At 34.9% G+C, this 13471-nt stretch overlaps 1 protein-coding gene across 2 annotated transcripts; it reads right to left on the bottom strand.

Annotated features, from left to right (window-relative positions):
• Positions 1-6321: 6321 nt before the first annotated feature.
• Positions 6322-8240, bottom strand: LOC145097495 (putative glycosyltransferase 7). 2 transcript variants are annotated; one of them, XM_079035064.1, is made up of 2 exons: positions 6620-8240; positions 6322-6525 (listed from the first exon to the last, which is right to left on the bottom strand). In XM_079035064.1, the coding sequence occupies exon 1, from the start codon at positions 8029-8031 to the stop codon at positions 6655-6657; it is 1377 nt and encodes a 458-aa protein (XP_078891190.1). In that variant the 5' UTR covers positions 8032-8240; the 3' UTR covers positions 6322-6525; positions 6620-6654. The 2 variants fall into 2 exon arrangements, with proteins under 2 accessions (XP_078891190.1, XP_078891189.1); XM_079035063.1 differs by having other exon boundaries at positions 6634-8233.
• Positions 8241-13471: the final 5231 nt, after the last annotated feature.

Raw genomic sequence — 13471 nt, 5'->3', positions numbered from 1 at the left:
CGAGGTTTATTCTTTATATTATTTGGGATAACCTCATGAGGTTTATTCTTTATATGATTTGGGATACTATCACTTAACATATCATCGTAATATCTTTGTTGTTGATGTTGATTAAACTTTGGGGCCCAAGCTTGATGCTCTTTTCCTTTTATGGAAACATAGGATGCACCATGGATTTCTTTATGGACGGATACATATGCTACTTCATAGGTTTCTTGTTCCCTTTGAGCCTCAAAAGATTATTAATCAAAACCATATTGTTGATTTTTGTTCCACATAACTTTTTCTGAATTCCTCCACATTCTTCACCTTAATGTGTCTTACAAAGGCAATATGTGAACCAAATTTGTCTTTTTTCTTTGCCAGATATAAATCCACGATGTGACCACAATCTTCGAATATATTTCCAAAGGTCTTGTTCTCTAATGCCAGTTAGGATGTTCGAGACGAAGAAAGTTGTTGCCACTCTTTTAATCAATACATGATTATCCATTTTCTGTCAATCCATAAATTTTCGCTTTTTTTTTCCGGGGTTTTTAACTTCTTCTATATGTAGTTCGTTCTGTTGTGAAGTTCGATGATGTTTTCTCCCCCCATAATTAACTTTCATACCAATATCGATTATTAAGGTGGGACAACCACATCAACATTTATCTATTCTCTCACTTCCATTTTCTCAACCCTCAACACATAAAATCAATCTTTCCGAATCCTCTTAAAGCATACATTTTTTTAAATATTAATTTTTTTAATAAAATGATAATTAAAATGGTAAAACAATAATTTAAAAAGTAATCGAGCCAAGTCGATTCGAACACTGTCAAACTCAAAACTCGACTTGACTAAAAAACTCAACTCAAGCTCGAGCTCGAGCTCGATAATGTAACTAAGACTTTCGATCTCGACTTGATTGTCTATTAGGAATATTAAATTACATTAAATTACAATAGAAATATGATTAAACTTGTGCGCTTTACTCGGTTCAGCTCTATAATATGTAAATATGAATAAAACAAAGGGTATATATATATATATATATATATATATATATATATATATATATATATATATAATCGATTAAGCTCAATATTTTCACGAGCTTAGTCTTCTAATACTCAAGTTCGGCTCGATAACGTACTCGAGTATATTGAGCTCGAGCTTGACTCAAACTAAACTAAGTTAATTTCAAATATTTTTTGAGTCGACCTCAAGCATTTTACAAGTTGTTTCGACTTAGTTACACCCCTAATTGAAATATTAAAACAATAATTAATATAATAAAATAATAAGTAAAATCATAATATATAAGGTAGTCTTTGTTTTTTGTCTGCAGATCTGCGTGGCCTCTTCTGTCTGCGCCGCGCAGACATTAGCCTTTGCAGACTATTTTTTTTTGAAGACCGCAGACCTAAAAATGTCTGCGCCCTCTTCTTGGCGCAGATGTGGACCAGAGTCTTCTAACATCTTCAGACATCTTCTAGCCTAAAAAACATATATATCTTTATTTTTTTAAGTTTTTTTTTTAATTTATATTTTTTCCAACTTTATTATTGATAAACAATTAAAAAAAATACAAAACTTTAAAAAAAAACGTTCGACGATACACACATGGTATTTTTGACAAATTTATAAATAAAGATTTATAACAATAATAGTCGTTGAAGTTGTTTATATAAATATGAAAAAAAAAATCATAATATATTCTTATATTTTTTTGCCAAAATTTGTAAAATATTATTTAATACAATATCGTCAATTTATCGAGAAAATATTTATGGTACGTTTTTAATAGATTTAATTAAAAAAAATCGAAGTTTATTTTCATCCATTTATGTATCAAATTTTTTGATCACTAATTATGATGTTTAGTTATAACTTTGCAACTAAAGTTGTTGGTTTTTATCAAATATATACGTTAATTTATATTATTTTTATTTTTATTTTTTATATAATAATACATAAAAGTTGATCTAGATTTGTTAATTATTTATAAAATGTCATAAAAATATTAAAAAATCACTTTGAAGTTTAAAAAGATCAGTTTATTTAGATTTCAAATTATTTTAGTAGTCCGTAGATGTTAAAAAACAAACAGTCTTTTTTTTTCAGACTGCAGATGTTTGGTCCATCTCTTCTACTGCAGAGGTCTACAGATGTGGTCCGCAGACCGCAGACATTTTGTCTCAGAAAAAACAAACAACACCTAAGTAACCAAACATACTGTAAATAAAAGTAGACACGATTTGAAAATGATCGACATACTAGAATGGCGGTGCCTACTACCATACCATGTGAATCGATAGAAACATGTGAAATGTATGTCGAACTCAATAACAAAACTTACGTAAGGGACTGCCAACCAACGAGCTATCATTCGTGTACTCCGTGCACCCTCAAGTAAAAGCTACATTAATGATTGACTTTCTTTTATGATTTTAAACTTAAGCTATAAGTATTGAATATAGCTTTTAAAATTATGATCTAAGAAAAAAAAAGTAGGTTCCAAACTTCAAATTATTTTATTCGCCTTAAAAATGTCAGAATAAATTAATGAAGAATATACTGTTCATAGATCTAAAAAAAGAGAATGTTCGAAATTTGGTGAATCTTCCCATACTCATATGCACATATCATGTCCCCAATGAATTTAAAAATGTAAAATAGATAAAATATAGTGATAGTAAATCTTGTACAAAATCTAACATTCTAACATACCGAACAGAGATTTATTATTGCAAGAAGAAATCTTATGTAGGTAGTGACGTGGATGCTTTAAATCCTACTTGTATTGTATATAAATATGCTTAATTATACAATAAAAATGTAACGAAAAACATTGATCAGGATAAAGATTTAAATGTACCTCAGCAAAGTGATTTTGACTTCGTGTTGGTGGTGTTTTGTTTCAAACGAACATATCAAATCAATATGCACATGTTAAACTTTGTTATTTTTATTTGGAAAAAACATCATAAATGGTCTATGTGGTTTTCCAAAATCTGAAGTTTAGTCCATGTGGTTTAAAAACGTCATAGATGGTCCCTGTGCTTTCAAAACTTTTGACAATTGGTCCTTATTGCTAACTCTGTTAAATTTATTCGTTAACTAAAGGACATTTTCGTCTTTTCACGATCACAGGGACCATTTATGAAGTTTTTCTCTTATTTACAAAAGGGTCTCTCTCTCTCTCTCTCTCTCTCTCTCTCTCTCTCTCTCTCTCTTTGACGCCTGCTTCCCCCTCCTTTGTTTCCCTTTTCTCACACAGTGTACAAAAAGTTGAAGCTTTCATGGTGCCATGATTCATCGGCTACCGACTGCACCCATCGTGGTAAATCAAACGCCCCACCGTACCCAGCCCACCATGCTCAACAACTGCTAGATCGATGTTGATTTCTCCTTCTCCGGCAAATCTGAGTCGTCAACCCTTTTCCATTCAGTTGACTTCCAATCGTCAGCCCCTTTCAAATCTGTTCATCGTCGGTGTGGGTCCGACGGTGCTTGGGCTTTCTTTAATAGGCAACTCCGATAAGGGTTAGATCGACAAAATCGGACCTTGAAACCCCGACAAGGGTTAGATCGATGAGGTTTCACATCAACGGTGAGATGGATAATTGGAAAAGGACGACTGGCGGTGGTTGATTCCATTAAACATACCAGAGAGAGACAACCAAGGAACTAAAAATAATATCAAACAAGAAATCGGACCCCCCCCTTCGATTCATAGAATCCGATCGACAAACACAGTCACCCAACGTCGCATCCTCTTTCTCCTTCTAATCTCGATCACAGTTCTCTTTTTTCTCCTTTCTGAATAGACTAGCCTATTCTTTTATCTTTTATTTTTTACATTTGCAGTTATTAGGGATGATGATAATGGAGGAATGTGGGCGGTCTTTGGTGATTGAAGGTGACGTTGGGTAGTGATGTTTGTGTGGGTGGTGTAGGGGGATGAAGAGGAGAGAAGAACTTGATGAAGGTAAGTAAATGGAGACTGGAATTAGAAAGTTGTGAAGGTTTGTTTGAAGGTCAATTGCTATGGGTTTATGGAGTAGGATTATAGGGTAAGGTGGCTGGAAGTTTTGAGGAAATAAGGGTGGTGGTTTTGGTGGTCATGGTGGTGAAATGGTGAAGGTGGGTGTTGGTGAAGTGGTGGCTGGAATAGAGATTGTGGATCTGGGATCGGTGTTCGGTGATGGTGAATGGAGGAATAAGGTGATTCATGATGGTAGAAGGTGACGATGGTTGTATGGATCTTGGGAGGTTGATGGTGGTCATGGAGCGAGAGAGAGAGAGAGAGAGAGGCCTTTAATATTAGATGATGATAATAATAATAATAATAATAATAATAATAATAATAATAACAATAATAATAATAATATTAAATAAGAGAAAAATTTCATAAATGGTCCCTATGATCGTGAAAAGACGAAAATGCCCTTTAGTTAACGGACAAATTTAACGGAGTTACCAATAAGGACCAATCGTCAAAAGTTTTGAAAGTACATGGATCATCTATGACGTTTTTAAACCACAGAGACTAAACTTCAGATTTTGGGAAACCACATGGACCATTTATGATGTTTTTTCTTTTATTTGTTTTAATTTATACTTGCTGTGAGACTCATATATTACATAGATTAATTAGAAAAAGAGTTACATATAAATATCTAAAAAATTTAGAGCTTTAGATTTATAAGAAAATAAAAAAAATTAATGAATTATTAAAATTGAAATGTTTTTTATCTTTTAAATATAAATAAATAATTTAAATAAATAAACAAAATAAACTAATGAACTTTAATTTGGGTATTTTGAAATTAGAAAATAAGTTCATTAATAAAATTGATATCCATTTATTACCATATTTATTGTAATTATTATCTTAATTATTATGTGGAATTTAATAAAATAGAAAAACTCATAAAATGACAAATGAAAAAAAATTAATTTAAAATAACCATAAAATGACATTTGATAAATTGAATAAGAGTGTGACATGTGGTAAAAAAATCTTTATTTATGAGATTACAATAGGTGTGAGACCGTGTACTGCACACGTTGATTAAAAAAAATTATATATAATATATAGACATTAAATATTTTTTAAAGAAAACATTAAATATCAAAATGTAAACATTAAATATTTTTTAAAATAAAATTTCAAAATATATACAAACAAAATGATGAATAAATAAATAACTCAATTTATACTAATAAAACAAACTATAGAAAAATAATTATATTTTAGCCATATAACCCCCTTTTTTAGTTTGTCAATAAAATGCAACAAAATTTGATTATTTTTCCTATATAGGTCATTTTGTCTTAAAATGACAATGAACTTTGAAAGAAACATACCAATTTTAAATTATATATATTGAAGGAAACATATTAAAATTTAAAAATATAAGAAAATAAATTAATGACACATTAATTACTTTCTAAAACGTAAAAGTTAGAATAATTAATTAAGAAAACCAAAATTATCATAAAATGACAAGTAAAAATTAATTTATAAGAATTAACCACAAAATTACATGTGTCAAAATGAATAAGAATATGACATGTTATTATTAGAAAAAACAATCTATGATTCGTTCTTAATATTTAGAACTATACACAAATTACATATTTCGTGTATAATTCAATGTTCTTTTAAAGATAAATATATAAAAACATAACCATTTATCTACGAACATTCATAAAATTTGTTACATTTTATTTATATATTAAAAATTTTTATATTTTCAGTTATTTTTCAGATATACCAAAATAACCGTTCTTTCCTAAGAAGTTATCGAATGTTTATGACATGATGAAATTTATTTTGTTCGTTTTTAGTTTGATAATAAAAAAAATAATCAAAATCACTTACTTTTGCTTGAACGGGATCGTTGAGTAAATAATCTATTTATCATATTTTACCTTAAGCAAAAGGAATGATACTTATTTTCTTTTCCCATTTTAACCTATAAACAAAAATAATAAATCTCATGTCATAAAACAACCAATAATATCTTTAGAAAACTAAATAATTAAGTTAATATGAAAGATAACTTTAAGATAAAAGTGTAAAGATTTATCCATATATAAACAAAATATAAAGATTTTTGTGAAAGATGGTAGATAAAGTTATGTTTTTATACGGTTTACCTTAAAAGTGTAAGCATTTATCTATATATAAACAAAATATAATTTTTTTTATTAAAATAAATAGTTATGTTTTACCTTTCAATAAAATAAATAGTTATGTTTTTATACGGTTTACCTTTGTTACTTTTAAGCAATTAAACTTTTTTATTTCTATACCCAATAGGAGCATTGATCAAAACAAATTCAGAACTCATACCATTAAATTCACTGAAAATGTACAAAAATTAATAATACAAACACAACTCCTATATATATTTATTTATATATAAAGAAATATATATAGAAATGCATAAATAACATTAGCACTACTTATAAACCGAATATCCTCTCCTTTTACTTTTCTTCACTGGATTAAAGCTTCCACTCATCAATCTGCACAGTGTAAAGCAATATTCACATCATTATTATTCAATTATATATATAAAAAAATATATATATCAAACTACTTAAAGGTACACATCAATACCAATATCTACTCACAAAGTTACAATGCTTTGATAATCATGCAGGGTAATCGAACGGTAGAGATGACACAGAGTTAGAATCCAGTAAATCGCGATGTACAAAACCATAATTACGCAAAACCTGATTATTAGCAAAATTCAAAACCTTCTGCATAGCATCCCAACAACTCTGCCCGGAATACATTTGATTATGCTGCCCGCTACACGGCTGACAGCCCGTAAAATGAGTAATAAACGGCCGCCGCCAACTGAACTTCCCATATCCGGCGTCTTTCAGATACTTCTCCCACAGCGCAGAATAGCCCTCACTCACCTTTTCAGCGTGTCGTCTTCTTAACCTACGCGCCCCTCTCTCAACGCCGTTATATTTCGCCGTTATGTTCTCTAAAGTTTCAACTATTTCCAACCAATACCCCTCGAAGTAGTATTCCCCTTCAACGTATATTTTATCCCCCCATTTTTCTTTTTCTTTTAATAATAAATAAACCAAACCCGTTTGATCGTCGGATTCTGGAAAGGATTTGTCTTTACAAGTTTCTCTCAAGATTTCGCCCCATTTTTCGTAATCCGGAGTCTGAGGACCCATACCCGACCACACATCCATGAAATCAAGAGCCCATTGACTGTTTCGGATCAGGAAAACTCCGGCGTTTAAGCTCGTCCAGCTTTTCTTCCGGTAGATCAGCTCCGGCCAGCCGTGGACGACAAAGTTGTGGTCTTTGTAGCGGTGTAAGGGTAACTTAAAGTCCATGTCGGTGAACGCCGCGTCGGAGTCGACCCACCATATCCACTCGGATTCCGGGTGGGCTAACATGGCGGCGCGAACCGCCGGAATTTTGGCCCAGAATGTGTGCATTTGGGGGTGGAGGAGGACGTTGTTGTAGAAGATGTCGTAGCCGTGGATCCGACAGTAGTCTACTTTGTTCTTGAAGAATCTTAATAGTAAATGATCGCCGATCGGGTTGCTACACGGCCGGGATTGTGAGCCGGAGACGACGAGGACACGTTCGTCGGAGTTTGGTCCGAACGACGGGTGTAGTTTCAACCATTCTCGTCTCTTTTCGTCCCAATTTTTTATGGGTTTGTCGATGGTGTAACTTAGAGATGGGTCGTCGTAAAAATTCTGCTCAGGTGGGTCGTAATGGAGGTTTAATCCATTACTGGTTCTTTCGCAATCGACATTATCGACGACGGAGACGGAAGATTTGGGTTCGAGAGTTTGTGTTTCGAAATTTGTAGTGGGTTGATGATTTGAGAAAGTAGAGAATGTCCAGACGAGTAACAGAGCGGCGACAGCGCCGGAGAAGAAGAGAAAAGCGTCGGAAGCGATTGACAACGATGTCCGTCGTCCACCACCGTAGTTTCTCGTCATCGGAGATGGAAATTGTGACTGATAAATCTCCGGGGACTTCATTTTGAATACGAAATCAGTCGACTTTTGCTTTTTTTAACTCAATTCTGAAAAAGGTAAACTGTAATCTGAAACAAATTCGTTGAAGTTATCAACAAGTTTGAGAAGACCGGTGAGGAAAAAAGGGTTTTTTTCGTCGGTGTAGGGAGGGTACTAGTCAGTTAATTAGAGGGGAAGGGTGAAGGTGGTGTAAAGTTTCTGAAGGTGGCTTTAATGGCGGTGGAATGTGGGTCCCATTGTTTTCACCTATGAAGGGTTACTCAAATCGACACGTTTATACTTGTCATGTGACATTGCTTGTTTGGCTGTTTGGTATTTTACCTTTAATCTAAAATTTAACTTTTCCAATCGTACTCATGTTTTTCTTGCAAAGGAAAGTACTTGATACATTTTCGAAAGATTATCCTATATAGATTTTTTCTTTTAACGTCGAGCCAATATATTAGCACAAAAAATAAGAGTGCACAAAAAAATGAAGAGAAGTTAAGCGAAAAACACAAGTTACAAGAAAAGTATGAAATAGAAGACATATACCTAGCATACCAGTCAAGATTACAAAAAGTGGACCTTATTAAAATCTTTTAGTTTAATGGTTGAGTTATGGAATCTGGTTTTATTTTTAATTTCATTATAGTAACGCGAGACTAAGGCCTAAACCCTAGGAGATTGGGAATTCCAATAAAAGTGGAGTGGACAGTGGAGTAGTGGAATAAAAACAGAAGTATAACATTTAATTAATAGCATTACAAGAATCTTAATTCAAAACTTCTGAGAATCGTTAAACAACTTATGCGGTGGTAGTGATTATGAACAAAGAAATTGTAGATGAATCAGGTTGATCTTGGAGGATAATCTCACTTTGGGGTTTGCTTTGCTTTCAAAAAATCAATGTTGACAAAGACAGGAATTTTCAAGCGGTTATAGGTAAACGAGTAAACGTGGGTACGACTGAATGTTTGGTAAATGTATATGGTCCTCAAGCCATTTCTTCGAAACTGAAACTTTGGAAGATCTATTAGACCAGAGAGAATGGGTACGGTCTAGGCCGCACTCTACCCGTCACATCATCACGCACACCGCCCCTCGGTGCGGTTAGGTTACGGTCTAGGCCGCAGTCGCACTGCGGCCTTCCACGGGTGCACTCTTTTTCTCTATCTTCTCTTTTACTTGCTCTCTCTCCTCTCTCAACCAACCAACCATCTTTCTTTCTTTTTCCTTTCTTTTCTCTCTCCTAATCGTTTTCTCACTCCCACCTTGTGGTTTCAAATTGATAAAATGGGAAAAAATATGAGTTGGTATCAACGTGGCATAGGAGAGAGTGCAGTTTCAGTGACACTATTCCCTCCAGCCTTAGAACTCAACAACTCGACACACGTTGTGTGGATGTTCCTTATGTGCTTCAGTGAGATTAGATGTCTTGAAGAGAGGATGGATTCACAATTGTGTGAAAGAGGTTATGTGAAGTTCAACGATTTTATTAGATTTGTTTGTTGAGAGAATAAGTTGGTGGTTGTCATACCACACATCATATTTTTGTATTGTCATTTCATTTTTTTCCTTCACCTATAAAACTGGTGGGTGTTATATCACACCTTACCACATCAACTACAATACATATTTTTATGCACAAAGTACCGCCTTTGAGGGTTATACTGCACAGTGAAACCATAATGCGCGACAAGCTTACTACAGAGGAACAAAGGGGTCGGTGCCGTGTTTACCGCACACCGCAGTACCATGTCACATACCGCGGTGTGCGGTATCATGTGCACCGAGGGGCATAATTTAGATGGTAGGAAATCACTTGTATTTATAGGGATTGTGCAAAACTTGGTAAATTATATAGGATTCTTGTGTGTAATAATTTATTGACCTATGGCCTCTTGCTTTAGGTATTGCTCTCCATAGAGAATATTTTGATCATTTCCTGAGCATCTTTCAAAGTTTTGTTGCTGACTTCGATCCTCCACCGTTTAGATTGTATAATTCCTAGCTTTCCAATGATACTTTTGTTACGGTGGTCAAAAACTCATGGTTATTATTAACACCTTGTTCTCGAGTTTTTTTAAAAAATGAAATGGGAGAAAATGAAAAGAAATGTGTGTTCTCGAGTTTTTTTTAAGGAGAGGAAGGGAGGCAAATGAGAGGAAAGAAGTGTTATTGAGTTTTTTTTTAAGAAGTGAAAGGAAGGAATGGAAAGGATTAGTGTTCTCGAGTTTCATTTAAGAATGGAAAAGGAAGAAAATGGAGGGATTAGGAGGGGAAGAAATGACTTATTTTTTAAGATTTATTTCCTCACACTTTTGGGATGATTAGGAGGAAAATGAAGAAAAAGGAAAGAGACAGGGAAGGGAAGGGAAAGGAAGGGAAGTGGCGGGAAAAGAAAGGAAAGGTTACTAACCTTTCTTTTCCTTCCCCTTCTTCTCCTTTCCGTTCCTTCCTAAAAAAACTTGATAATAGGGTGTCTCCTAGGGAAAGTCGATTTCATTCTCGTTGCAAAAACTCAGGGAAGTTAAAAGGCACTTGATAAAGTAAAACCCTCATATCCTAAGAATTAGCCTATTGCCGTGTATGAAAACAAATACCTATTGAGATAGAAACAACTAGATGAATTGATCTGGGACAAAAGGCTAGGATCAAATGGGCAATAGAAGGAAATAAAAATACGAGTTTTTTTTCATGAAATCATCAATGGTAACAAAAAGAGATCCATAATTAACTGTTTGACAATTTAAAGGAAAATGGGTTCGAGATCCCACCATTATCAAACATGGGGTGAAATATTTAGTTTCTTCTAAGTTTTATGAACCAAAACGTCCAAATTTCCATAACAGGTTTTTATTTTTGAGTATAGTATACTGATAATACTCGTTCCCAGTAGTATATAAAAACTCATTTGCCTAACATTGTAAAGTATAAGAATCTCTTTTATTCAATCATTGTCAAGACATACTACTAACTATTCAAATCAGTATATAATTATATTATACGAAAAACTAGAACGCGACGTTTGATGTGCGTGTATAGTCAAGTCTTGCACTGCTCGTGATTTGAAAAAGTATCTAAAATCATTTGTAATCAACTGATTAAACACGAAGCTGTCACAACCAGCCTTTTTGGCTAGGGAATTTCACCCTCAAGTAAGCAATGACTATTGTGAGACTTATGCTAACACACCTAAGTGTTCAATATGAGTTCCTAAGGGGCCATATAGTGTTGGAATGCAAATCTCACCAAGTGTAGTGAATCTCTCCCAAATCTCTCCAAGTATAGTGAATCTCTCCCAAATCTCTCCAAGTATGTGAAATCTCTCCCAAATCTCTCTAAGTATGTGAAATCTCTCCAAGAATAGTGAATCTTTCCCAAATCTCTCTAAGTATGCAAAATCTCTCCAAAAATAGTGAATCTCTCCCAAATCTCTCTAAGTATGCGAAATCTCTCCAAGTATAGTGAATCTCTCCCAAATCTCTCCAAGAATAGTGAATCTCTCCTAAATCTCTCTAAGTATGCGAAATCTCTCCAAGTATAGTGAATCTCTCCCAAATCTCTCCACGTATCTCAAATCTTTCTCAAATCTCCCTAAGTACCTTCCTTAGTCGAAAACAGCTCAAAACCTGAAGAGAAAACCCCAAAAGGACCCTCTTGGTTCGGACTCCTCTTGGTCCCGAACCTCTTAGTCCGGAACGTTTCCTAAGGAAGCCAAGAGGAAGCTCATCTCAGAAGCCTCTCATCCGGACCCTTAGTTGCTTCAGAACTAGCTTCTGACTCCGGAGATGTGGGTGGTTCGGACCTCCAAGTTGATCTGGACGGTTTCGCTTCTGACTTCGGATCCGAGAATGACTCCGGACCTTGCCTGTTGGCTCCGGAATCTCCTTGCCAACCACTTCGGACCCTCGCAGGATGTACCCTTCCCTCCGGAATTTGATGTAGAGCTTCAGAAATTACACTATGACTCCGGATTTCACCTTATGACTCCGGATTTTCATTATTTTCGGAGTTTTTCCATCATTTTAAGGTATTTTGAGGTCGGGAATCCCACCAAACTCGTGTTTTTCTTAACTAAGACCCCTAAAACCACTATTTTTATGCTAAAATGAATTATTTTTTTATGAGAATTAATCTCAGATCGTTTAGATCTTTCACAGGTATAATAATGAAGAACAAACAATTCAAACACAATATGATTATGAGCACATAATAGAATCAATGTAAGGCTTATGATTCAAATATAGTCACGCCTCAGCAGAGCTCGATGAAGAACTTCCACTGTAGAGGCGAGCTAGGGTTTACAATACTTATGAGATAAAACAATAAAAGCGTTAATGACTAAGGATGCATGCACGCACCTTAAATACTAAAACCCTAGATTAAAATAATGCACGGTTGGACAGGCCCAAACCGGCAACCAAAACTGGGCTAAGGACCGAGCCCATGACGCAACACAATAAGCCCAACAATCTCGCCCTTTGCGTCAAATGAGGCGAGAGATCATTTCTTTTGAGTAGGCTTTACTGTCTTCACAACCTTGAACAACCGAGGGATGATTGCAAGAAGAGTCTGCCGAAATTGAATGTACCATCTCAGTATGTCAGTAAACATCTTCTTGTCAGCCACTGAGTTCTGATTACAACTCGAAATGATCTCTAAAATATGCTCCAAGCAAGCAGTTGAGAACATGTGCTTATCAACAAGAGCGAACAGACATTTTTGACCTTTTCCCCTGAGAAACATCACAGTGTGATATTTTGTATCAATTTTGCCCTTGACCATCGAGTTTATATCGCCAGCTCTTCCCATTGGTTAGATCGTGGTTCACTTGTGAATAGCTGAGGCGATTTCTTGATCCATCTTTGCTACTTCGTGAACGTAGCAAACAAGCATTCGCTTGATATGGTCAATGATCGGCTGATACTCCTGAGGATTCGACAGTAAGATGTTGTTGAGGAGTATCCAGTCGTGAGGGTTGAGGTTCGGCAGATCAGCTAGGGAGAAATTGTGAACCAAGCCTTCAGAACCTCGAGTCACTTTAAATTTAACGTTGATGAACTTCCCTGCTGTATAAGGCTTCAGTACCTTGACAGTTGTAATCTTCTGTGAACTCCAAGTCAAGTACTGTGGCTGAGCGAACTCCAAATAGAACTCTAATAGAACCCGATCCACCTTCGGGTCCGGAGAAGGGATGGAGACAGTTGAATTGAAGCAATGAAAGATGAATGCCTTTCGAGTGATTGGCATGTCAAACTGCGCACCCTTCGAGTTTTCAAGACCGAGCGACAAGACAGGTTCAAGCCAATGAGTACCCGGTTCGTCTATAGCGCTTCTTTGAAGCGAATCAATAGTCCACTCTGGAAAATAGACTTCTTCTTCTCCAAGAGCTCCTTTTCTTTTCTTTTCTTCTCCATCTCAGCCGTTTCCTTCTTGAACTTTTCTTCAAGCTTTTTAT

Source organism: Lactuca serriola, chromosome 4 (genome assembly GCF_051521515.1).
Source record: "Lactuca serriola cultivar US96UC23 chromosome 4, Lser_US96UC23_V15, whole genome shotgun sequence".
Taxonomy (NCBI): Eukaryota; Viridiplantae; Streptophyta; class Magnoliopsida; order Asterales; family Asteraceae; genus Lactuca; species Lactuca serriola.
The sequence above is the reverse complement of the archived record's forward strand: the minus strand, read 5'-3'. Positions and strand labels throughout refer to the sequence as shown.